The 27,876-nt window shown below is 36.2% G+C and overlaps 1 protein-coding gene across 3 annotated transcripts; it reads left to right on the forward strand.

The window, feature by feature from the left end:
- The first annotated feature begins 257 nt into the window (after nt 1-257).
- On the forward strand, nt 258-27,485 carry LOC116302754 (antigen WC1.1). Of its 3 annotated transcripts, none has more exons than XM_089030276.1 (33): nt 258-480; nt 2,937-3,003; nt 4,446-4,613; nt 5,045-5,152; nt 6,269-6,528; nt 7,196-7,322; nt 7,770-7,907; nt 8,132-8,379; nt 9,161-9,299; nt 9,396-9,710; nt 9,810-9,971; nt 10,433-10,692; nt 10,769-10,892; nt 11,145-11,465; nt 11,591-11,803; nt 12,734-12,904; nt 13,911-14,057; nt 14,449-14,631; nt 15,259-15,399; nt 15,905-16,333; nt 17,153-17,427; nt 17,671-17,806; nt 17,944-18,111; nt 18,484-18,761; nt 19,737-19,863; nt 20,616-20,936; nt 21,502-21,822; nt 22,634-22,933; nt 24,139-24,273; nt 25,078-25,121; nt 25,583-25,662; nt 25,993-26,403; nt 27,183-27,485. In XM_089030276.1, exons 1-33 carry the CDS (start codon nt 475-477, stop codon nt 27,277-27,279), a joined length of 6,420 nt encoding a protein of 2,139 aa, XP_088886402.1. In that variant the 5' UTR covers nt 258-474; the 3' UTR covers nt 27,280-27,485. The 3 variants fall into 3 exon arrangements, with proteins under 3 accessions (XP_088886402.1, XP_088886403.1, XP_088886401.1); XM_089030275.1 differs by having other exon boundaries at nt 265-480; nt 27,180-27,485; XM_089030277.1 differs by lacking the exon at nt 24,139-24,273 and having other exon boundaries at nt 263-480; nt 27,180-27,485.
- Nucleotides 27,486-27,876: the final 391 nt, after the last annotated feature.

Raw genomic sequence — 27,876 nt, forward strand, 5'->3', positions numbered from 1 at the left:
AATAAATCTTTCTATTTAAGCCAATAGTCATCAATATTTTCAAATAGAATAATGTTGAAAGGAACGTGATTTAGTAAGTAGCGCAGTTCGTCAAAGTTCCTGTTTGGGCTGCCTGTGACAATAACATGCGCGCGCATGTTCCTGAAACAATATATTCCTATTTGGCTCCATTGCGTGAGATAATTTACTCTATTTAAAGTATCGCAAAAATGCCCGCTGCTTGTAGACTATCAATTACTTATCATTTACGTTCAATCCACACTGGAACAGTTCCAACTACTCGATTATCTGTCACTGTATTTCCGGACTAAATGATTTAAAACTTAATATTTTATAACAAATTGTGCTCGCATATAACATATAAAGGGAGTTTGGACACCTTCTTGCATAGATGTTGGAGTTAAAGAGAACATACTTCATAAGTGTGTAAACATTAGTGTCGTATGGTAAGCACTGATCTCTGCAAAGCTAACGATGAAGGTAGGTCGATATACCTTTTTTGTGTGTATTCATAATACGTGCAAGTTTATGGCTCGGGTACCGAATAAATATGCTCTAACGTTTTCTGGAATTTCTGCTAAGACGGTATTTGCCCCTCGACATTTCGCAGTTGTGAGGATATGCAACAACGTACGTTTACTGCTCAAACTTGCATCCCAATCACTTCGAAAATAGTTAAGGGATTAATTAATAATATATATCAATATATACAAAACGAATGCGTCCAAAACGTTGGAGTTTAGTAAAATGTTTATTTTGTGCCTTAGATCGAGAAAGCATAATACCAAAAATGATAAGGTAACTGAGATGATGTTGAAACAAAATTGATGTCATTCAGAGTTAAATGACTAAAATATAAAATAAAATAAAATAAAATAAAATAAAATAAAATAAAATAAAATAAAATAAAATAAAATAAAATAAAATAAGATAAGATAAGATAAGATAAGTATAAGTCAATAAGAAATAAATAGATAAGATAAGATAAGATATAGATTAGATCGATAAGATCAGATACAGTAAGATGATAAGATAAGATAAATAAGATAAGTAAGATCATACTAAATAGTAAGATGAGATAGCTCCGCTCCGCTCCGTCCGTCGCTCCCTCCTCTCCGATCCGCTCCCTCGCAGTAAGATAGTCGTACAGATAAGATAAGATAAGATAGCTCGTAATAGATAAGCTCCCAAGATAAGTAAAGATAAAATAAGCCACTCGAATACCTAACGATAGATCAGATAAGCTAAGATAAGATAGATAGCTAAGATAGAATAAGTAAGATAAGCTAGAGATAGATAAGATAGTAAGATAAATAGATAAATAGATAAATTAAGTAAGATAAGATAGTAGCTAAGATAAGATAAGATCCTCCACTCGATAAGCTACCTCGTGCTGTGACCCGATAAGATCGATAGTCGTGTGTAGACTAGTAGCTGATAAGTGATACATCCAAGAATACATAGATAGAAAAGTAGATACAGATAGTAGAAATAAATAGTGATAGCTAGTCCTTAGCTAGATAAGCTAGCCATCGTACCGCTCCCTTGATCCGTCCGCTAGTCGCTCCGCTCTCACTCCCTACACCCTCACCCTCCACCCCACCCCCGTCTTTCCAGCGTCTTTTTTCTTCCCCATCCAATATTCTTTTTTGACGACAAATCAACTATCTAGATAAAGCATAAAAAAGATATACCGTTTCTTTTAAATTCGTTATTATATTTTGCTGTCTGACCTCATGTTAATGGGGGTAGGAGTGCTTAATATGCTTGGTAATCTAATCCCGTTCAGTAGTATGCATGGCTTATTTGGTACCAGGCATAGGAAGGAAACGTCCATTGGGAAAACGGCTTTTTTTAAAATCTTTAGCTGAGGAGTAAAAAACCGTATTGAAAATATCATTTCGATACAAAGGCGTCCTGCCTAGATAGTATGACAAGTGCTCATCGCAAGCATGACATTTGTTTGTTTGTTCAAACCGAAACAGACAATTGAAATATGTATATATTATATTATATATATATATAGAGGATATTACATGGGCGCGCGGAGATACGAAATTTATCTTCGAGTGTTGAAAAGATCTCTCACAAGTGAGCGCAGCGAACGAGTGAGAGATTTTCAACACGAGAAGATAAAATTCCTATCTCCAAGCGGCCATGTAATATTCTGTTTATTATATAATTATCAATGAAGTATGTTTTGGCTTTTTCAGGCAATTCTTTCCGTGTATTTTTGAATAGCCATCGCAATGGTGTTATATTCACACGTGAAAATAACATGTTATTTTCACGTGTGAAGATATCAAGTTTTCGAAATAGAGAAAAATAGATATTTCATTGGTAATTATATAATAAATATTATATATTATATTCTAGTATATAAAAGTAAAAGAATAAAACAGGCAACTTCTAACTGTTCCAAAAAATTGTATTTCACGTTTCGGCCATTTGGCCTTCTTTAGAAAAAAATAAAGATATATACAGGACAAAAAGTAAAAAAGCAAAGAATGAAAAGTAAAGAATTCATTCTTTACTTTTTACTTTTATATACTAGAATATTTCTATGAAGAGAACAGACTGTTGAATTCTTTGGAATCCTTCTACTGGAAGTTAAGTTCATCGTTTATCTACCATCTATATTCAAGTTTTTATATTATAAAAATTATGTGTACCAAAAACATGTATCATTTTTCCAACTTTTTCTTAATACATAATTGTTTGTTTGTTTTATTTGTTTATTTTATTCGTTTATTTTATTTGTTTGTTTGTTTGTTTGTTTATTGTTTGTTCGTTCGTTCGTTCGTTCGTTCGTGCGTGCGTGCGTGCGTGCGTATGTGCGTCGTGCGTTCGTTCGTTCGTTCGTTCGTTCGTTCGTTCGTTCGTTTGTTTGTTTGTTTGTTTGTTTATTTCTTCTGTTTCTTTACATTTTTTTTCAGGTGCCTCATATATTGATCTTGGCTTTTTGTTTTTTGTTACTAAATGAAAGCTGCTCTTTCTCCAAAGGTAATATAAATTATTAAAGATAACTTGTTTTTGGTTATTTCTATTTATTATTTTTATTTATTATTATTTTTGGTCTAAAATCATAAGGAATCTGAAAGTCATAACATTTAATGTAAATATCAAATTAATTAAATGAGAGATCATCCCTGATATTTATTTCGAACTGTCTATTACTAGGGCCTTCTGAAAAAGATATCAAGAAAGATATCCCACCGTGTCTGATATAGTGTTGATATAGTTGTATGCATTTGAAGCGTGCATAATTTTTGCAAATGGCTATGTATATGTGTGTTCTTATGTGCGGGTGTTTACTGTACTTGTTCGCCATATTCATTTCATTTACTCGGAATAACATGTATCTCGACCAAACTATTTAACTATTAAGAGAGAATTCTTTTCGTATTCAAGCAGTGAGCGCAAACAACTTTTTTCTTGAAGAAAGGCTGTTGTACAAGAATAAAATCTTGTTATTCAAAAAGTTTAACTTGTTTGGAAGTGGAGATGACCGATGAAAGTGGAATCAAAGTGTTAACCCAAAGCAAAAATTTTAGTCGAAAATGCGGTGTAGGCCTTCATTTGCTTATTTGCCATTTTTCTATAAAAAAGCTTGACAAAGCAACATTCTAACACAAATGCAACAAAACATCTTTGTACAATTGAAAATACCGCTTAATACAGGCATTTTATCATAGTACATCAGTTTTACTGTTTAAAAAAGGTTTTGGGTGTTACCCCAAAACGAAAATTGGGATCAAAACTCATGCGAAAGTCTAGTTTTTGGCGCTTTTTGCCATTATTGCTCATTATTGAAAAAAAATGTATTCTTAAACAAAAGAAGTTCTCCAGGCATTCTTACATTGTCTAGTCTTCCATTCTCGTATCAAACCTTTCCGCTTTGTAACGAAAAAATATTGCGAAGAGTCTGGGTATGAGAATGTTTCGAATAAGCCTTTTTTTCCCGTTGCTAGAAGTCTAGATGTAAGATGTTTTATTTTTTTCCGGTCCGGCATCCTAAAAAATCGTGCGTTCTGATTGGCTGTTTTAGCGGGCGGTATTTTGTAAGTATGTGCCCGCGCTCGCGGTTCGGTATCCTTTGCTGCTAAACAACAAAACGAAACGATTATTTACCGTTATTATTTAAGTCATTTACCGTCCTATGTTCGGTCCGGATAGGAAAAAACTGTACCTTCGGTCTTGAAATGGTCTTGAAAGCGTTTATTCAAGACCTCGGGCACAGTTTTTCCCTATCCGGACCTCCTGGCCGGTAAATAACATATATTTATTAAAATAATATCCATTTGATAAATGAATGTCCACAATTCTTTTGATTGGTTAAAACAAATAAACTGTCCAATATTGCTTCTGCAACTCATGGTCTGGTTGTAACCGCCGTAGCTCCGTAAGATCTGGGGTTTAATGACATTTTACCCTTTTTTTTGCAGGAAAGCCACCAAGTTTTTGCTCATTTGACAATGGGTTTTGCGGATTTGTTAATGATCAATCTGGCACCGATGACTTTGACTGGATACGACTAAAACATGCAGGAGAAACGGTCACAAGATTTCGCATTACAAGATATTTAATAAGACATATTAGTAGACCAATAGGTGGTAGGTTGAATGCAAATGTTATAGTTTTCTATCCATGTACGCGATACTGTGAGGCCATTGGTGCCCCGTGGATGTGCTGATAAAACCTTCCATTGAAAACAACATAAGTGTATGCGAAACAGAATGTCAAAAGTAGTGATGCCATTTCACCTGGTGGAAGCCGCATTCTTTTCCGTAATGTCCGCTCCATGCACCGGCAGCCCAATCTCCTGTTCTGTGGTGCTTTAGTATTTGAATGTTAAATCCGAAATATTAACGTTAACATTAAAATCACTACAACACCACAGAACGAGAGGTTGGGTGCCTGTGCTCCATGAGTGGGAAAATTTAATGCAGTCACGGGGTCATCATCATCATCATCATCATCATCGTCATCCATCCTCGTCCTCGTCCTCGTCCTCGTTGTCATTATCATTATTTTCTATTTACAGGGTTTCACATTCCTGGTTTCCCTTTCTATGGGCGTCCTGTATGGGAAACGAAGAAGGTTCCCTATCTTGTGAATATACGTGGGCCTACGAGAGATACTACTGGAAAAGGTTCGGACCTTTTAATTAAATGAAAGATGAATAAACAAAAGATGAATCACTGATCAGCAGGCTATTTTCTTAGTTGTTTTCTTATTTCATTTATGCGGTTGGCGTGGTGGTTAGAATGTTTGCCTCTCACCAATGCGACCGACCAACGTTCGTGTCTTGTCAATCTCGGTGTTGTATGCGAGAAGAGCAGCTTAAATTCAAAAGAATTGAATTCAAGCTTTTAACGGTCACATACAAAGCTATAAACGGTATCGCTCCAACCTATATAAGTGATATTCTCAAAATACACCAACCTACTCGTAAGCTAAGGAGTGCCACACAAGGAGTATTTTTTAGAACAATCTCCATATCGTACTAAGTCATATGGTGCGCGTTGCTTTGCCGTAGCAGCGCCCAGACTATGGAACCGTTTACCACCAGATATAAAAACATCGCAGTCTTTGGAAATATTCAAGAGAAAACTAAAAACATTTTAGTTCAATTTGTAACTTTAATCTATTTTTTCACTTAACATTTCATCGTTATATTTGTAAAGCGCATTGAGAAGCTATAATGTGCTATATAAGAACATATCATTATTATTACTGCTTTTCTCTCCAGAAACTAATAAGGGGGTTGGAACGTTTAACAGTCATACATTTCTTTTTTACGACGATGCTCCGGAATATTTTTCTTGACAAATTTCTTTTCAGTATATCAAGTCTTCTTGCTTTAAAAATTACCAAAACTAAATTAGACAGATATCCGAATTGTTTGATTGAAAGATTCAGTAAATTTTCTCTGAAAGTCAGGAAATTTAGCTAAAATGTGATATGTGATAGAAGCAGTTTTCTTAAATCAAGCGTAAAGTTCCAAATATGGTATCAAAATCTCTAATTTGCATATCTGAATATTCTGGAGCATGGTTATAGTATGCCCCTTATGAGTTTCTTTTCCCTCCTGCCTGCTTCGAAGGGTTTTTCGGGTTCTCAGGTTTTCCTTACTATGCAACAATCAATTTGAGTTCTTAATTTCGATTGCAACTCAGTGAATAAAAAGAGCCACTTTATGAAAATGCCACTGCTGAATCCGATATATATATATATATTAATTTTATTGCTTTTATATTTTATTTAGGATTTTTTTTGTACTCAAAGCCCCGACAAGAAAGTGCGAAAGCCGAAAATCTTGCTCGTCTTGTCAGCCCTGTTTATACAAATGTTTCATGCGTTAAGTTCTACTATTTCATGTACGGTAGTGGTATAGGTGGTCTCGAGGTCCTCGTCAAGACGGGGAACTTTACTCCTAGTAAAGTGTGGTCGTTGTTTGGGAACGTGGCTAATGCTTGGAAACTCGCAACGATACCACTCAAGTCAAATAGTAAACAACCAGTGCAGGTAGACATTCGCTAGCCTAAAAAACGATCAATATTTTAATATTAAAGTGCCTATCACCCTTCTGACAATATTCACAGTATTAATTATACATGGGGTAAGATGTTGAATAACCCGAAAAAAATATATAGTTTAAGTGCAACTTCTTGAAGTCTTTAAGGTTTTTCCATGCCATATGCTAATGCTGTGACGTATGAGGAGTAATCATTTAATATACGAAACACTACTGGTACAGATAAATTAAATTTGAAATACGTCATTGTTTTCCCCATTGCTCTTATAGAAATGATTGCAAGTTAGTTTTCCCATAGAAGCCAGTGTTTCGAATTACGAGGAACAACAAATAACCATAAATGCCTCTTCATACGTCACAGCATTAGCATATGACATGGAAAAACCTTCATAACTTCAAGAAGCCGCACTCAAACTATGTAATTTTTTCGGGTTATTCAACATCTTACCCCATGTAGAATCAATACTGAGAATATTGTCAGAAGGGTGATAGGCACTTTAAAAAGTTATAACCATATAAAACTTGCATGAATTTTTTCCCATCTCAACAAATTATAACTATATACTTCCATTATACAAATCTTGATCTTATTTACAAAATGATCGAAGGGTTACGAAGTAATTCTTTGCTGACTCGTTGATAATTCTATTGCTTTAGATCTACTTCCAAGCAGTAGTTGGAGTAAATAATATAGCAAGTGTTGCTATTGATGACGTCAGCATGACATCAGACCAGTGCTTATTTAGCCCGACAACTGCAAAACCTAAAGATGTCATTACTGAAGGTAAAATGTAATTGCCAGGCCCTATATAGTCGATGCTACTACAACTTTATTCGAAAGTTTACCCCACGTGTTCTGTTTTCTCCCACAGACGTATGTTGTTTTATTGCTGAATATTATTGAAATTCATGCAAGTTCGTAATATGCCTCTGTGTTACCTTATTACGGGTTCATTTACTCAGTCAGCCTTATTTCAATGTCAAAAGATCCACAAATGAACACACGAATAGTTACATACAACATCGGGACAAACCCTAATTAACAGAGAATTCGACGGATGGCGGATCCCAAATATTCTTAAAGAGAGGGTTCTGTGATGAAGAGGATGGGGGGGGGGGGGGGGGGAATTATCATTTTATTTCGTTGGGGAGGGGCCAGGCTGTAACTCTTACAACCCTCTCCCTGGATTTGCCCCTGATAAACCAATTAAAAACGTATTTGTAATGATAGGTTCCGGAAGTTGCACTTTTGATGACAATTTGTGCAGTTATCAGAACTTGAACTCTGACGATTTTGACTGGCAAGGAATGAATGCAAAGTCATTAACAAGTACGTCAGGCCCTAGAAAAGACCATACTACAAGCCTTGGTAAGTACACTGTCTCGTTATTTCATAAACAAGCTAAGCATTTCACTCAGGGAGAGGAGGTCTGGGAGGGAGGTAGATCAATACCCAGGTGGTAGTTTTTGCCTGAGAACATCTTCTCTCGGGTTTAACATTCTTTGGTGCATCGCTCGAGGTCTGATCAGTTGATTTAACTCTTCCTCCTAATTTTGGTAACTTTGGTCCATACTTTTTTCCCTTGTCACCAGGCAGATACATGTACGCAGAAGGCTCAACACGAGGTAGTAAGGCTCGCCTTGTTAGTCCAACTCTCTACAATATTTCGTGTGTTACCTTTTACTACTACATGTTTGGGTCCCAACTCGGTACACTTAACGTGTACTTGAAGGTGCAAGGGAACTACACACGGCTAGAACAATTAACTGGCAACCAAGGTAACAAATGGTACAAATCACAAATTTTCCTTGGCCAAGACGCTTTGAACAGAACCTCTAATGTAAGTCGTTTACAGGTTATTTTGAAAATAGAATTAACCGAAGCCGGGTCGGAACTATGGTAGTTTGTACAACAACAAAAAAACATGATAAAAATATAATTATTAAATTCACAACAAGAGAATATGAACTAAGAGAAGAAATCCTACCTATATAGCCATGTAACCATCATGTGCACAGTTTGATGTTATTTTTAGCTTGGAGATATTTTGAGCGAAGAGCCTGATTGATTGATTTCTTGAGGGTAGGCGGCTTCCAGTCTTGCAGTAAACAAAAGCCTGTGTTTTTGTCGTGGACGAGACGAAATATGGCGCTTTCGTGTTCAAAAACGAGGCATTAAAGGGAAGTATGATCGATTATCGCGCGGGTATGGTAACGAGTTAAAAATAGCATCAGTGATTCTAAAAATAGTATCAAAGTGTGCACATGATGGGGCACGGGGATTCCTTCTCTTGGTTCATTTTCTCTTGCTTCACAACGACTAGTTTTGTTGTAAACGTTTCTACTTCTTCAAAAGTCATTTTCAAGAGCGTGGTTAGTTTACTTGACAACAGAAAAGAAGGAACGTGTTTAATGCTTCCTTATTTTTCACATTTTTCGTACGGATTAATCTCACAGGTGAAGCTTACGAGTTAAGTTTTAACTAATACCTAAATTATATATCTTTTATTATTATATAGATATCGATGAAATCAATTGAACACTCGAAGATAAAATTCGTATCTCCGCGCGCCCATGTAATATCCTCTATGTATCACATTTTTGGGGTGGATTTTTTTCCAGCTTGTTTTCGAGGCTGTCAATGGAAATGCGTATTCTGGTGGAATCGCAATTGACGACATTTCTGTCTACAATTCCTCTTGTTTGCCAAATCCTTCCTCTGGTCCTAATATCAAACCTACAGGAATACCAGCTTGGAAAGGTATGATTAGCAATTAGCATTAGCAATAAGACAAATACCTCCTGGCACAGATGAACATCATTGTCTTATATAATATTGGATTTCTTTTTCTTTTAGATGGCTCACTTCGCCTTGTCAATGGACAAACAAACTACGAAGGTCGAGTCGAGGTTTTTCACAACGGCGTTTGGGGTACTGTTTGTGATGACTTATGGGACATAACTGATGCTAATGTTGTCTGTAAAATACTCGGCTTCCCTGGAGCTGTAAGGACTACCAAATCCCAAGTCTATGGAAGAGGAGTTGGTACAATATGGCTGGATGACGTAAACTGTAAAGGAAGTGAGACTTCGATTGTTCAATGTAGTCACGGTGGATGGGGTAACAATAACTGCGATCATTACGAGGATGCCGGTGTTGTCTGTCAACTAGGTAACAATCCCCTGAAGCTTCGTATTCAATGGTATCACTGTATGTTCTTAATTATTCATAATATAATTGAAGTAAAAAACATGTTGATTTCATAATTAGATCACAAAACGATAGCTACCGCAGACGGACAGTGTACCTTCGAGTACGGCACATGTGGATATCAGAATGGAGACCGAACTAACAGTGAATTTGATTGGACGAGGAACAGAGGACCGACACCTTCTTCAGGCACTGGACCACATGATGACCAAAGCGGAAGAGGTAATCTTATGAAGTCGGTAGGTCGGTAGGTCGGTAGGTCGGTAGGTCGGTAGGTCGGTAGGTCGGTAGGTCGGTAGGTCGGTAGGTCGGTAGGTCGGTAGGTCGGTAGGTAGGTCGGTAGGTCGGTAGGTCGGTAGGTCGGTAGGTCGGTAGGTCGGTAGGTCGGTAGGTCGGTAGGTCGGTAGGTCGGTAGGTCGGTAGGTCGGTAGGTCGGTAGGTCGGTAGGTCGGTAGGTCGGTAGGTCGGTAGGTCGGTAGGTCGGTAGGTCGGTAGATTAGAAAATCCATAATTTGTAAATTTGTTCCTAGAGGGTAGGGTGAAGGGAGGAAAAATAGGAGTTACTAAAATAAGAAAAGAGCGAATGATGACTAAACTAGATACTAAGCAACAGGTCCGTCGAAAGGTCGAGACTAACTATACTATTGGTGAATATGTTATTTGTCCGGTCTTTTATTGTGCAGGTTACTATGTGTACACCGAGGTTTCTACAGGCAATACAGGAGCAAGAGCAAAACTAATAAGTCCTGTGATTCCAGCAAATACCAAGTGCATCTCTTTCTATTACCATATGAGGGGCATTGATATTGGGTGGCTCAATGTGTACAGTAAGAGAGAAACTTCTCGATCTATTGTTAAGCTATGGACATTAAGTGGAGAACAAGGAAACTCGTGGATCCAAGGACAAGTCCCGATCAATGTTACTGGTGATGAGGGATTAAAGGTAAAATACTTACAATTAAATGAACTTAAAACGAACAATCCATTATTTATCTAATGCTGTTTTGGTTATTATTCAGGTTATCTTTGAAGGAGTTCGTGGAAATTCTGAAAGAGGAGATATTGCCATAGATACCATTACCGTGTCCAACAAAACTTGTAACATGACACCTAGCACAGCAACGTCACCACCCAAGATTTATGGTAAGCAAAATTATGTTTTTTAGCGACAATTTATGTGATTTTGGTCAAAACATTTTAACCCTTGCCATGCTACATATTTGACGTGTATTGGCTTGCTTAATAAGGCAATAAATAGTGTTTACTTGTATCATTGACAATAATTAATTTTAGCCGATGCTAATACATGGGCTAAAATCAGCCATTTTCATACATACGATATGTCATCGAAAGCAGCTTATTGTATTATTTATGAATATAACATTTCTTTCTCAGCCTTCGAAGGTGAAGCACGATTAGTCGATGGTCCAAATCCTCTTCAAGGTCGTGTCGAAGTATTCCACAATGGACAGTGGGGTACTATTTGTAACAATATGTGGAGTGACGAAGATGCAACAGTAGTGTGTAAGATGTTGGGGTACTCAGGCCTCGGTCGTGCTATCGCGTCGTTAAACATCACTCAAGGTGTTGTACCAATCTGGCTTGACAACGTACAGTGCACAGGAGGAGAGAGTAACTTACTGCAATGCCGTAAGAATCCATGGGGATACCACCGATGTTTGCATTCTCAAGATTCCTGGGCTGTTTGCTCAAATGGTAAGAAGCTGATCCCTGATATCTAGTAGTCCATTTTTGTTAGGTCAGGAAAATAAGACATCGAGTGCAACTGGTATGTTCTCTTAATACTTGTTTTTGTCCTCTTTACTGAATCAATAAACTAGGTGCATTTGGTGACGAATGCAGAAGATATAAGGTGCTAAACAGTGCCGATAGAGCCAAGACCTTCGCTGGACAAGCAGATCAATGCGACAGAAACAGTGACATATTCCCTGGTCAGTGGCATCGCTTCATGGGACTTGCCGGCAATGTTATGCCATCTACTTGTGTTCCTGAGGGGAAGTGCAATACAAAAGCTCCGGGATGGCTGAATGGAGGTGAGTTCTCAGATGGGACCAGTACAAACCCAGTAGTAGTGCTAAAAACTTTTCCAAAAATAAGAAGTGTGGATAAAATTCGGCATTAGATTATCAAATGTTCCAACTAGCTTACTACTCATTTTCAGCTCTGCCAAATCCAAAATGGCGGACGATTAAGAGCTAACACACGTAGCCTGGTGAATTGCTTGGAGTTATATCTTTAAAAGAAGACGAATGGCATTTAATGTAAAAAGCTATTTTTTAAGTCTTATTTATATATTCATTCTGTTAAAACAATTACTTTTCACATCATGTACGCATTGACCATAGACAAGAGAAAATAAACTAAGAGAAGGAATCCCCGTGCCCCATCATGTGCATACTTTGATGCTATTTTTAGAATCATCGATGCTATTTTTAACTTGTTACCATGCCCGCGCGATAATCATACTTCCCTTTAATGCCTCGTTTTAGGACACTAAAAGCGCCATATTTCGCTACGTCCACGACAAAAACACAGGCTTTGTTTACTGCAAGACTAGAAGCCGCCTACCCTCAAGAAATCAACCAATGAGGTTCTTCGCTCAAAATATCTCCAAGCTAAAAATAGCATCAAACTGTGCACATGATGGTTAGAAGGCTATATAGGTAGGATTCCTTCTCTTAGTTCATATCCTCTTGCCATAGACCACTCGATTCACCGAAATCGAGGATATAGCCAAGCTACTCGACTGAGAGGCTCATGCATGACGTTAAGCCAAATTAAACAGATAAGCCTGCGGACAAGGATAATGAAATTCCACTTATTATTCCTGGCTTTATATTTACTTTTTGTCCTACTTTATAAATTTCAATATGGCTGCTTCTCAAGTCATACTTAACCTAATAATAATTACACACATTACTCCACTTTGAGTTTCCAAATCTTTGTTTCTATTTACTTTTCAGATCACCCAACGGTAGAAAAAGGAATTGTCACAAGAAAAGTCTGTTTTAGTTTTCTCGGCGAGTGCTGTAAATGGTCAACTTTTATTCGAGTCAAAAATTGTTCAGGGTTTTATGTCTACGAGCTTCAAAAACCACCATCTTGTATCCTACGATATTGTGGCAATGGACCAGGTACCACACTTCTCTGCTTAAAGCTAAAGTTTAGGGTTCTTTCAGCAAAGCCCTAGGACTCATCATTAATCTTATTGAATTATATAATCATTACCATCATCATCAGCAACAACATTTAAGTTTAGGCTTCTTTCAGCAAAGCCCTACAACTCATTCATCTTATTCAATCATATAATCATTATCATCATCATCATTATCATCATATTAATCATCATCATCATCGCAATCATCATCACCATTATCATCATTGTCATCATCATCACCAGTATCATCATCGCCATCATCATCATCACCATCATCATCACCATCATCATCCTTAACATCATCTTCATCATCATCACCATCATCATCATGCATCATCACATTACCAACCGAATATCATCATCATCATTATTATCATCATTACGATCGTCATTATCGTTTTTATTATGTTTAGGCTTCTTTCAGCAATTAAAGCTCTAAATTTCATCATATAATCATTACATAATGATCATAATCATTTAATCATCATCATCATCATTCTTATATTAATAATAATCAAAAAAGTTATCATCATAATCATCATCATTACTGATCATCATCATCATTATCATCTTTACCATCATCTTTTTTATTATAATTTTAACATAAATGTAGCAAAATCATACTCGTTATCCAGCCATTACGATATAGCTATCAAAATTAATCATTATGAACTCAACATCGCCATAATCATCATATATAAGCATTACAATCCTTAGCATATGTCTCTATCCCCATAATTATTCGTGCAATCACTTTTATCGCCATCACCATGAAAACCACTATCACCCCCCACGAGATCGTAACTACCATTATAACACGCAATACTACTACCAATATTTTCGCTTATTGCTTTTTTTACAACGCAGTTCCTCTAAAGTTGATGTGCTAATTAGATCTGTTTTAGTATTCTATTAATCGTATTTAAAAACTCATTGTTGTTCCTATGGCTTTTCGCATTTTTTCATCCACTTAAATTGTACAGATACAACGCCGGTACGTTTGGTTGGCAGTGACAACGATTATTCTGGCCGTGTGGAGGTGTACCATAAAGATGAGTGGGGTACTGTTTGTGACCACCAATGGGATCTTAATGACGCAAAAGTCGTTTGTAGAATGTTAGGATTCTTAGGTATGCATTTTTTTTCGATTAATGGCTTGCTTAGATTAATTTGTTTACATATTCTAATGAATAGTTTTAAACCTGAACTTCTGAAGATACGAATTATCATTGACCAATAGCCTAATCGGCTAACGCAATGTTTGACCCAATACAACTTTACTGGGGATACTTTTCTTTGTCTATTGTATTTACATATCATATCCAAATCAGTGCTTCATTGACATGTAACATTGACTAAAAAGTATTCCGTGTAGATTTGAATGGCATGTTAATATAAGGTTAATAAAGTATTGCCAGTAGATTTGAACTGGCAAAACATTACGTTTATCGATTTGGTCTATTGTCATTCCTCATTTGGAGCTGGAGAAACGCTGATTGGTCGTTTGTTATATCTCTAAAGGTGTATTGGAGGCGCATCCAAGCGCAACATTTGGACTGGGGTTTGGCCCACATATATGGCTAAACGACGTGAGCTGCAATGGAGATGAAAAAGACCTTGGATTTTGCAAACATGCCGGATGGGGAAAACGTGGCACTTGTGATCATTATAACGACGCTGGCGTTACTTGCTTAAGTGATAAAGGTGAATGCAGTTAGGTATTATCTAGGCTAAAATTTAGGTTGTCATCTATAATAGTGATCGAGTTGTTTACCCTGGCCTATTTACTTTTTAACATTAAAAATGAACGCTTGGAAAATCTGAACATACACACCTACAAACAAATCATTTGTTTGAGTAATTCCTTAGAATAAATTGCCTAGAAAAAATATATCTGTTTATTAGACTGAACCACTGCTTTCCCATTTCAGACCACTTGTCATTCAGCAGAGTATTGTTTATTTCTTTAAATGTTAAACAAGAGAAGACACATGAATATGGATAAGACTCAAACAAATAATCTTATTATCAAAAGAGTGACACGTGGTCTGAATTGGGCAAAACATTACGTCATGGATTAATGTAATTGAGAGTGAATTTTGGACAATTTTATTCTCGCTCGCTTCGCTAAATTAGTTTTGCGAAGCGAGCGAGAATAAAGTTGTCCAAAATTCGATCTCAATTAGTTTGGTTCCACCTTAAATCCATTTAAGAAGGGAATTGAGTATAAAATGTGAGCATTTTTTTTTTACATTATTTTTCAAAAAAAGGAAATGGGATCGATTTTTGGTTAACCATAAACCTATCTTTGTTTTTCTTTTTTAATGATAGAGTATTCTTGCAACTTTGAAACTGATCTGTGTTTGTTTAAAACCACGTCTGGCGTTAATAATGAACTAACATGGATTAGAAAACAAGCATCTTCGCCTGCAAAGTATTACCAGCCAAAATATGATCACACTTATGCTGAAGGTAAGGGTACCAAAGCCAGGCATTTGACCTTTAAATAAGTTAAAAGCACTCGTCTGTGTGTTTGAACGCTTATATTGCAGCCAAGCGTGCTCCTTTACTACCAGCCTACTTTCTGTTCCTTCACAGATAAATGTCGTTTTGTCATTCTTTCTAATTTTCTGTTTACGTTTTTCGCTGTCTTAAATAGGGTCGTTATTTGCTTTTTACAATCTTAAGCCATGAAAGTTTTAACTTAAAAGTATCGATTTAAACAATATATTGTTTTTTCTATGAATGTGTTTTCACTAGGACAATTTAAACTAGCTTAAATATAACACCGGAAAAAAGGCAAAGTTAAACTACCTAGCAAGATGGTTTAAGTTGTCCTACCAAATAAATGGGCCAATCACAGTGTTGTTCTTGAAAGGTGGTTGTCGGATTAAAACACCTCCAGGAATTTTAGGCAAGTTAACATTTCTAGTGAAAACACAACCTATATATCATTAATGATGTCTTTTTTTTTAAGTTAAAAAACCAATGTGTTTGGAAGGTTGGACAAGCAAAGTCTACAAAGGATACTGCTACAAATTTGAAACAGAAGATATGGTCACCTGGCGCCAGGCAGTAAAGAAATGCCAAGCAAAAAATGCTTCACTTGCAGACATCCAAACTCATGAAGAATTACGTTTTATCAGGGATTATAGATTCCCAAGTGGCATAAGGCAGTTGTTTATTGGCCTCCACGAGAAAAATGGAGATGGAATTTGGTCATATCTCAATGGTAAAGTGGTAAACCTAACAGATATATGGCCAAATGGCAAAACGTCTGATGCCGGACAAGAAGACTGCGCGTCTCTACTGTATTATGGTGCCGGATTCAATGATGTACACTGTGACACGACTTATAACGGAATCTCTTACTTATGCAAAGCAAAGTATCAGCGCACAGGTTCAGGTAAGATTTAGGTTTAGGTATATCGTGGGCATAAAGAATGCTTTACAATTTCTGGGATCCTTGCCCTTTTCTTTTCCCGTCGAAAATCAAGTTGAAAGCGGCATTTTATGATTCCTAATTTGACATATCCTACATGGTGGTGGATGAAGTCAGTAGCAAGAAATTTAAAGTGCACATGAACCCTTCGACAATACTTTCAGTACTGATTCTACATAAAGTAAATAGTTGAATGGTAAAATATTTCTTGATTTGAGTGATGCGTTTCTAAGTTATGAAGGTTTATACTTCCAATATGCTAATGAGTGTGACGTCTATTAAGGCTTAATCAAATATACAAAATCGAACTGGTTCATAGATACAGTATTTAAGAAGCATCATTATTTTACTCATGGTTTACATGAAAGCTATTTACAATTTTTATTTTCAAAATGGCCAGCATTTAGTATTATTAGTTACAACAAAAACACTCAAATACCTTACCTGACGTCATCATCATTAACATATTGGAAGTATAAACCTTAATAACTTAAAGACGCATCACTCAAATCAAGAAATATTTTACCAATCAACTATTTACTTTATGCAGAACCAGTACTGAATGTATTGTCAAAGGGTTCATGTGCACTTTAAAAGGTCTGCCGTCCCTTAAAATCTTTAAATAGTCGAGGAAAAATTAAGGACACTTAATAATCATAGATAAAGCATATCTAGCAATGAGAACCGCAGCCCTCATGGTCTACAAGTTCATGGACGCCAACTAATTATGGTAATGATTGTAGCTTTTATGAGTGACCGATTTTAATCACTTTTTGTCCATAGGATATTATCTTGAGATGCCAGGAACGAACCAGCAACAACCAATAGCAAGACTGGTTAGCCATGTATTTCCAACAACGTTCGCTTGTCTCTCTTTCTATTATCACGCAGTTCGCAATCACGTAGACTCTATTAGAGTTGTTTTACGTCCAGGTTCACAAAAGAACGTTATTGTGTGGGAGCTACAGGAAAACGAAACTAATGTCAGTAGCAACCAAAGCAGTAAATGGAGGAAAGCTCAGATACCCATCAGGATAGTGAAGGGAGATCGGTTTTCGGTAAATGCTTTCTTCTTAAACGACATTCAATCCATCGTAGAATATCTTTGAATAACAACTTTGCGCGCAGTAAGCCTATAGAATTGATTATTCAGCTTTCATTAACTATGGCCAAACCAGACAAGTTTTTTTTTTTCGTGAAGTTAACTAACATCCATTTTATCAAGACCTGAAACAACCTCAGCTTATCAGTGCAAGCCTCACTGCATTGGTTGTTTAATATTATTTTTTTCTTCTTTACAGTTTGAAATCCAGGCAGCAAGGACAATACTCACGTCATTAGACGGAGATATTGCTATTGATGACGTCAAAATCAACACTTCAATAGGAAGCGATTCGTGTGATTTTTTTCCACCAAATGCGAAACCAAGGAGTTGGGGTGGGTTATGCTTATATATAGTTAAACTAGTCTCGTTACAATTTTTTAATCGGGACTGTTTTTTGGTGTCCTTAATGATCGGCAACTTGGAAGAGTGTCATTTTTGCTTATCTTATTTTTTTTCTCGTTTGGACTAGAAACAAGCGGTAGTTGTACCTTCACGAATGGCACATGCGGCTACATCAGCGACAAGACCGACAAAGAATACACCGATTGGTTACAAAATCATCTTGCTAACCCAAGAATTAGCAGTATATTAGGCTACAAGGGTCCTTACGATCACACCACGTACTCCTTCAACAGCGGTTAGTAACAGGGAAACATATAAGACAATTATGATTTAATTCTGCGAAAAATATGCGTGATACGGGAAAATACCATGCCTGATATGAGACCGTATCAGCACTGCTCATCTGCTCGCTACGGTACAGTTTAAAGGAATGTTGAGCATTTCTTTGCACAATTAAATGATAAACAACTTCGGCTAAGCATCTGATACGGCTGTGCATTTTTACTTGTTCAGGTGTGTTTTGGCTCCCCTAAAGGCTCGCCAAAACAAGAGTATTTGTTTCTCAAAACAAAAAAAAAAAAAAAAAAAAAAAAAAAAAAAAAAAAAGTCAATTGCTAGTAACATAAGATGTTTGAAGCTCATATACCTTGTTCTGTTTATTTCACAGGTACATACATGTTCATGCAGCATTCTATAGCTCAAAAAAGTTTAAAATCAGCACGTCTCGTCAGCCCACCACTAACACCAACCCAAGCAAAATGCCTGTCTTTTTATTTCTTTCTCATTGTCAAGACGAAATCCTCTGATATCGATTTCACTATATTCATTCGATCTGGCCAAACCTTTGTAGAAACTCCTGTTTGGGAGGTAACTAGTAAAGACGTAGAAGCTATAGGTTATTGGAAAAAAGGTGTTTTACCTCTACAGCAGAAACATCCTTTTCAGGTTAGTGAATTTTGGCACCATTTGAAAAATATAGCATTGTAATGTTCGCGGTAAGTTGTCTTAAGACCCTCAAGTGCTGTGTTTTATAAAATAACTGCTCTAAACCTCGCGTTCTGATTGGTTGGGAGCACGTGCTTTATGAGAGCACACAGCACATGCGCGCACTTTCAGTTTCGTCATTTCGTAATTTGTATTTTATAAATGAAATAAAAAAACTTGCTTGCTGTTCTGTGTGGAGTTATAAAGCATGGGGATTGGCAGATTACTCGAGAAGTGTCGAGAAGCACCCGCGTGCTTTATAACAGCACACAGCACGCGCGCGCGTTATATATTTCTTCAATAGTAGACAACTAGCTTACTCTGGGTAGGGTTTTTGGTTAAGAAAGGGTAGGGAGCTTACCTGCTAAACTCCCTTTTACGAGAAGACATGCGGGTTAACCATTTGCGGCTGGTTAGCTCAGTTGGTAAGAGCGTCGGTCTGTTGTGCGGGAGGTCGTGGTTCAAGCCTCGGCCGGACCAACACTCAGGGTCTTAAAATAACTGAGGAGAAGGTGGTGCCTTTCAAATTACATCTGCAAATGGTTAGACCTTCAAGTCTTCTCGGACAAGGACTTAAAACCGTAGGCCCTGTCTTCCAACCCTTCCTAACCTGCAGTAAAATGGGGGACATAAAAGAATCTGTTGAATTATTCGTAAAAGAGTAGGGGATTGTCTCCCGGTTCAACAGCCTATCCCAATTTGGAGGCATAACACTATTGTACTAACAAATCACTCATGACTGTAAGCTGCACGGCTGCTACTAGCGCCTAAATACGCAGCCCGTAAAGTCCTCCACTGGTCATGATTGTGAAGCGCATTGAGACCATGTAAAATGCGCTATATAAGAACCCCGTTATTATTATTTGTAGATGGCCAAAAATGGCGCAACAAAAAACAAAACCTGTATGATATGTTTCTATTTTTTTATTTTATTAGGTGGTATTTGAGGGGCTAATAAATGGAAACGGTGTAGTGGGCCTTGATGATATCTTGATATCGTCATCAGCTAAGTGCACCCTGGCACCGAGCAATGCCTCTCCTTCGACTTATGAGACAAGTGGTGGTGAGAAAACTCTTGTTGTCTTATTGTCTTTCATTATTTTAAAGCTAGATTAAATGAAACAAATACAGAGATTTTGTCAACTAGAATTTACCGCTACCATTCACTGTTTCCGTAAAAAGGTAGCTAAGGAATTTTCTTTAACACTTTCCATGCACTGATGGTCTGGTATAAAAATAAAAATTTGAAATAAAAAAAAAATCTTAAAAAAAAAAAAATCTTTAAAAAAAAAAAAATTAAACAAAAGCAAAAACAAAAACAAAAACAAAAATTGCAACATGCACTTGCAATCTCTATAGATATTTACTGAGATGGTTAAATGATATTTTAGCACTGTATTCCAATCATCAATGGGGCTGGTATTTATATGAGTTATGTATATCCATTCAAAGCCTTGTGCTCTTGCTAAAATAAATTGTTTACCGGGCATTGTTTAAAAATGGTATGAATTTCGACTGATATAACCTCAATTAAATTTCTCTTCTTTCCTAACTGACGAGCTGCAGCATATGATGCCATTCGTAATTTTTAAAAGCCATTAAGTTGGCGTCTTATTATATAAATGAACAAGGCGAGGTTTATAATCTTGTAAGCATAGGGACTGGGTGTAATTTCACTTTATTATGTTTGGTGTTAAAATTGGTTATCCGATGTAATAATGAATTGTGACCGTTTTTATACCAAACCAAAAAATTGTATTTAATTAATGATACGCTGCTGTAAATCAAATTTTTAAATTCTATTGGTGATTTTAGTTATTAGGTTAGCTTCTTCTTCTACAAATGGAACAGGAAGAGTCGAGGTTTATCACCGTGGACGTTGGGGCACGGTTTGTGGAAATGAATGGACACTTAACAATGCCCAGGTGGTATGTCGTCAGTTAGGTTATAAAGGTGCTCTCGATGCTCACTGTTGTGGCCTGTATGGTAGAGGAACTGGTCCTGTATGGCTAAGTGATGTTAGATGCACTGGAAAAGAGGCTTCACTTGCAACATGTACTCATAAAGGTTGGGGAAATAACAAGTGTCTTCACGATCAAGATGCTGCCGTAGTCTGTAAAAGTCTCGCAACCCAAGGTAAGTATGGTATTTGTTGAGGGAAAAAAACATAGAAACGCATATAAACACACAACAACAATCTGACGTTAAAAAAGAAAAAGAAAAAGAAAAAGAAAAAGAAAAAGAAAAAGAAAAAGAAAAAGAAAAAGAAAAAGAAAAAGAAAAAGAAAAAGAAAAAGAAAAAGAAAAAGAAAAACAGTGAACGCCTGCCCATCACTACAGCAACCCTGGTTCAATTCTCCACATATCACTTCAAGTCCGGAATTGTCGAAGATTTCGACAGACTTGCAATTGAACACAGTGCTATATTCAGTTAACAAAACACAGTATCCAGCTTAATAGAGGTTTTTTAGGTTTCCTCCTTAGCTCAATGTTTTTCTCTGGGTTATCCGGTTTTCCTTGGGCTTCCTCTGCAAAAATAAAAATTTCTTATATCTCTTTTCGCGCTATGAGGTGTGATAATTCGTAATTTAATGGTTATCAACAGCGTAATAGAAGTAAAAAAATCATCAAATCATGTAATTTGTTTTTCTTCTCGCAAACCTTGTTTTGGATTTTATCTTGTGTTTAAACTTTCTTATAGAATTACATTTGCGTCTAAGTGGATCACAGGAAGCCCATGGAGGTCGGGTCGAAGTGCTTTACGCTGGTATCTGGGGAACTATAGATTCAACTGGCTGGGATATCTTTGATGCGACTGTAGTTTGTCGACAGCTAAGGTTTGCAGGAGCCGTAGCAGCGTTCACTGGGAACGCCTTCGGACAGGGAAAAGGACCAATATGGTTATCTGATGCAAAATGTTTTGGAAATGAAACCAAACTCTCTCAGTGCGGCTACAAGCGTAATACAGGCAAGCTCCTCTCTTTTGGGAATCACGCGAATGATGCTGGCGTTGATTGCTTTGGTAAGTGTAATGTTAGTCGTTTTAAGTCCATTAAAACGAACTTTATGGTTAGCGGATCGTGTATATTCACATTTTCAATCGGAATGCACTATTGCTATTAAAAAGCAAATTTAAGCAAAGTAATGCACCCTTCCCAAAAGTATCGTGAATTCGAAGCCAACGTCTAAATACAAAAGAAATGCCACAACTTTCATCGAGGGAAAGTGTGATTTATTTTGTATTTTCAAGTTGACATCGCATTTACGATACTTTTGAGAAGGTTCCAATCAGCTTGCACCAAATTCATAACTGCTGACCAAATATCTTAACATAGCAGGCTGACACAAGCGATGTATGTGGCATGATTTTGTTGCAATGTGTGTCACCCCGGTTCAAATTTGTTGCTTGCAATGTTGCGTGCAATGTTGCACTGTGTGTCATCACTGTTACCGAGCTTATTTCAGTTTATAGGATTTTACTTTTTTCCCATCGCTTTGATAATGAAAAAACTGCATTTGAATGAATTGAAATTATTTAAAAAATGTAAAATACTTGGGCTATAGAAAAGAATAGAACTCTAAGCCTTTTCAGCGCGGTATTCCCAATTAGAATATGCAGCTTAATCTAGAGGGAAAGCATATGATAGCACAATAATTTCATGACAATTGAAATCCATGGCATTGGCCTCCAAATTCAACTACTCTAAAAAATGGTTCACTGGAAATACATGGATCAGTAAACTAACTTCCATAATAACAATAGCCAATAACAATAAACTAATAATTTCATAGTGATTTCATTTAACTTTTTTCATTGTTTTATCTTTCAAAAGGTGGTCGACTAATTGGCGGTAAAAGTTCTAATGAAGGTCGTGTTCAAATCCAGTACAAAGGCAAATGGGGAGCAATATGTGGCAAAGAATGGAATATGAATGCTGCTCACGTGATATGCCGTAACCTTGGTTACCTTGGAGCAAAGTCTACCTCCTTAGTTGCCAAAGGCAGTGATGTTGTAGTGCTTGATGAAGTGAAATGTCAAGGAGATGAATCATCAATAATGTTTTGTCTTCACCGTGGGCTGAACTTTCACAGGTGTGATAGTTCCAAAGTCGTTGTCGTGAAGTGTAAAAAAGGTTAGAAAATACTAGATATACAATGGGGATGCACTATGGCAGCCTACATATGACAAGTGGGATATTCCATGATGTGTCGCCATAAGACCATAGTTAATGGAGCGAAAAGATATAACTAGCTAAAAACTAGTGTGAGCTGCGTCGGTGTTTCTAATGAAACAGTAATGATGAAAAGGTAAATTGTACACCGTGAAAAGATGAAAAAACTTACTGACGTTTCGGACGCTAGTCCTTCGTCGGAGTAAAAGAGAAAGAAGTGGTAGAAAGGAGTGTATATATGATAGAATAAGACATTATTCCGAAACGTCAGTAAGTTTTTTCATCTTTTCACGGTGTATAATTTACCTTTTCATCATTACAGTTAATGGAGCGGAATGGTTAGGAAACCTATTGTTCTATGTTTTTGATTATTCGTCTTTATCCATTGTTATATGACGTTGACAGTGCACAGTGAAGGAAAAGTTTCTCCATTTGTTCACAGTATTAGGGAATATAAAAGTTCTTTGCCCTTAGAAATCGTTCTAAAATATGTATTATTAGTTTATTAATCCTATATGATTAATATTAATTGTTTATTGAAAATGAAATTGCCCTTTTTAATGCTTTCTTATTAACTGTATCTGCGCTGAAATATTTATTCGCATGGTTTTTGGTCATGGAATGAAAGTTTGTACTTTCAAAGTGTTCATACATGAAAATCATAAGGAAATGAGCATTTTCAGCCAAACTTGCTTTGGTTCATTGTGCGTGCACCGTCAGTAACACGTGATGGTACGATTCAACATCAAAGGCAAAGCAATTGCTTTGTTCTATGGAGTTTCCAAACCATTCCACTCCATTAACTATGATAAGACATAGTAAAACTATTGCATTCCTTCGAACATTGAAAATACCTAACCCAATTTAGAACGAATGCTACAGGTTCGCTTCGGGAAGGAAGATAGATTGCATACATTAGACTTCATGGGAATCTATGATAACGAATTGATTTATTTATTTATCAGATATTACATATTGTTGGTTAAATAAATACCGGCATGTGACGTCAAAACAGCTCAATTTGGAGAACAAAACAAAATACATTAAATCTCATGAGAATTGGAGACCTACTTGTTCTGTCCTCCAAATTGAGCTGCATTCCGGCGTGCTGCAATTGCTCTATATATAGAAATGCATGATCATGAAAGCTTATAATTTTGTTGAAGGCGAAGACCAGCGAGTAAGTAGCTCTTGCCAACTGAGACCGTGCAGCAACAATGGAAAATGCGTCGAGAAGGAAGATAACTTTAGTTGTATATGCCCTCGAAATTTTACGAGCAAGAATTGCCAAACTTATATCGGTAAATACTTTTCCTACCTCCTTAATCCAATTCAATCTTTGGACTTTTACCTAACATGAGAGCTTAAGACTCCGATTGTGATTGTCCCACGCTGCGATATAACATCCCATGCTGTTAGAGCTAAAGGTAGCGAGGAAAATGTAAAAACTTCTTTAAGTGCTCGGGGGAAAAAATTGTATGCATATATCCTAATTTGCCGTCATTAAAAAGGCGCTCCATGCAAGGCTGATAATATTATAAGTCAGGTGAACGAATTTTAGTAAAGTTATACATTAGAAACATGATAGTCATGATGATTCAAGCAAAATCATCAACAGCATTCTCTATATCACCACCTTTGTCGTCAGCTTCATCATGAATAACGACGAGCAGTGGTATCACATCAACCGAATACATGCATCCTTATCATCGTTCTCGTCGAGTCGTTATCACCATGTAAAATATAAAACTTTTTCAGAACCTTCTACCACCGTGGTAGGAATTTCTACATGATGTTGTCAAAGACTTCATTTGGAAACACTTAACAACAGTATTCGCCGAAGGCGAAGTGAATATCGAAGAATATTTACTGAGACGCGAGTCTTCGAGATTCACCATAATCACTAAATATTAGAGAAAAGTCGAATTTCAAGATAAGAAAACCTTTTAGTATTAACTCCGATTAGGAAAACTTTGGAAAACCTCATAATCACCGCTTCTCAGTTTATTTATCGTCAATTTATTATTATCATTATCATTGCTATTGTTATTTTCGTTTTCATGCCTCCGAAATTAAATGTACCGTCTTGCATTCTTTCTATCTAGGTGACAGCATTGTTGGAGTTCTATTGAAAGGTGACATTGAAAAGGTGAACCATGCATGTGGCCACTCATATATCTTTTGACATTATGATTTCCGCGTACTAATAGCATTTATGTATAATTCAGACCCAAATCCCCCCTCCTTATAATAATGATTCAAAAAAATTCAAATAACATGCATTATAAAATTCACATAATATGCTGACATCAATAAGCCTGAAGCGAGATGGAGTTTTACCCCCGTCTCTAGACCATAATCCTTTTCACACTGCTTTGTTGTTCTTTAATTCTGGCTATTGTTTCTGTATTCTCTAAGGAATCAAAATTTTTAATATGAAAGAATTTTAAAAACTATTATGGTATAGAGTCGGGGGTAAAAAGTCATCTCGCTTCAGGCTTATTACTACTGTTGCCTTTTTATTCTGTATGACTCGTGGTAAACACGATTTCTTGTTTCTGAAGTAAATTCTTTTAATTCTAAGATGATTATACTTTTTATTCATGATAGTGGGAACCCCTTAAGTTCAAGAAATCTCTGGCAGCGATGCTCAACCAATACTGTAACGACTGCAACAAAAATAGCATTAGGTAAATACTGTTATCTTTTCATGGTCACCATTTTGATTTAAAAAATCTTTATTTGATCTTTTGTAATATTAATAGCTATGCAAGTCGATTCATATTCCGCTAGATATACTGAATAAATTAAACATATATAAACGTAACATTTCATCGGTTTGGAAGACTGGCACTTTTCAAGGCTACTGGTGTATAACTATAATAGACTATCAGTACCGCAGCCAATCAGAGCGCAGGATTTGTGACAGACATTAGAAGGTTTATACTAATGGTAACTATTATCAACAAATAACTTTTTTGCAGTCTAATTAATTGACAATTTTACTTTTCTTTTTCAAGATCAAAAAGAGAAAGCGACACATTTACGAATTTCAATTTTTCTCCTGATGACATCATCATAGTTGAAGATCCATCTACTCGTTCTCCGCCTGGCTTCTTGTATATCGAGTTTGCTGTGGTTAAGAAAATTAATGGCAAAGCCCACGTTGTTGAGCCCGTGCGACTTCAAAAAGTTATAGATAAAGAACGTAAGACAGGGATTGCTGGGTTTGACGTCATAGCAGATGAAACTGTACATCATAATAATGAGGCACCTTACAATCTTACCATCCTATTGCAACCTGAAATGCAAGCAAGGAAAAAAGTATCTGGTACATCGTCTGGTACTTTCAAGATTGCTTTTGTTGTTGTTTTGGTACTCATGGTGGCCTCTTTAACAGTAATTGCAGTGATGGTGTTTATTCTAAGAAGGTATGCCATATTTGATCCGAATATTTAATGAATTCCCCCGAATCTGCCCAAAGTGGTACGTTAACCCCCTTTTTCTGGTAACCATTGTGGAACTTAGTATTGACAGGAGTGCCACGCCTTTCGCCATTTCATTCACCATTTCCAACAACAAGCTAAGTTCTGCAAATTCAAAACAATATTAATTAAGAACACATTTAGAAAACATTTTAATTCCAAATAACTAGCTTATTCAATTATTATAATTCATGAAATGCACTAAATCTTGAGAATTTTTAGAACTTTTTTTAGAATTTTATACATTTTTATATCTTCATATTTCTTTATTTATTATTTTTCTTTTACAGGACCCCAAGAAAAACAGTGTTATACACTGATGGGTTAAATCCTGTTATAAATATTTGTTATGATATAGATGATGATGATGATGATTATTATTATACATGTGAAGACGCCACATGATAAATCGTCTCGAGTTAAAACCATATGCAATATAAGACTTAAACTTTCTTACAGGTCTTAAAGTGGGATCATAAGTGAATTTCGTATTTTAGGGCGTGGATTAATCCATTATTCGACTTTGTTCATTGTCATGCATTCCAGTTTTGAGCTGTGATTTCATATTCTTTATTTTGAAGGTTAGATTATTCAGCCTTTATTGGAAATTCCATTTTATTCCATTTAAAATACTAGAAAAAAAAAATTGGTCGGGCTCTCAGATATGATCAATTTACAAACCTGGGTTAAACACTAACGTTGATGACCATTTCTTTGTGTAGTAGAAAGAAGATTCCTCCCAGTAACGATTACCAACTGAAAATGCTCAACAAGACTACAAAGCGAGACTGCGAGACACTTATCAACGAAGAGGACAGTTAAACAATCCTAACCTTTTCAAATAACAAAATAACTGTTATAATATGATTGTTTTATTTTTCTGTGGACGTTTATTCATCTTTTTGACACAAAATGCATTATTGGTGTTTTTGATTTAATATTACATTTGACAACAAAAATAGCTTTTTCTTAATTGTAGTGTAATTAGAATATGTTAAAAGGAGAGATTAAAGAAACGCAAAAATTAATTCAGCGTCAGTTGGTTTATATGCAATGCAAAATGATAATAATAATGATAATGGCAATGATGATGATGATGATGATGATGATGATGATGGCGATGATGATACTGGTGATGATGATGACAATGATTATACTGGTGATGATAATGATGATGATAATGATGATGATAATGATAATGATAATGATAATGATAATGATAATAATACTATTATTATTATTATTATTATTATTATCATTATTGTTATTATTATTATTATCATCATTATCATTATTATTATTATTGCGTTTTCTTTGTCAATTGAAACGTTTTTTATTTTCCTGAGGATGGCCGAGTAGGCCGAAAGCTCGGATCATATTTATTAAAATTTATGGTTGACAAAACGAACTATTATGAAT

The sequence above is a fragment of the Actinia tenebrosa genome, unplaced genomic scaffold (genome assembly GCF_029948245.1).
Source record: "Actinia tenebrosa isolate PJP-AT-01 unplaced genomic scaffold, QUT_ActTen_1.0 PGA_scaffold15__27_contigs__length_11533743, whole genome shotgun sequence".
NCBI lineage: Eukaryota > Metazoa > Cnidaria > Anthozoa > Actiniaria > Actiniidae > Actinia > Actinia tenebrosa.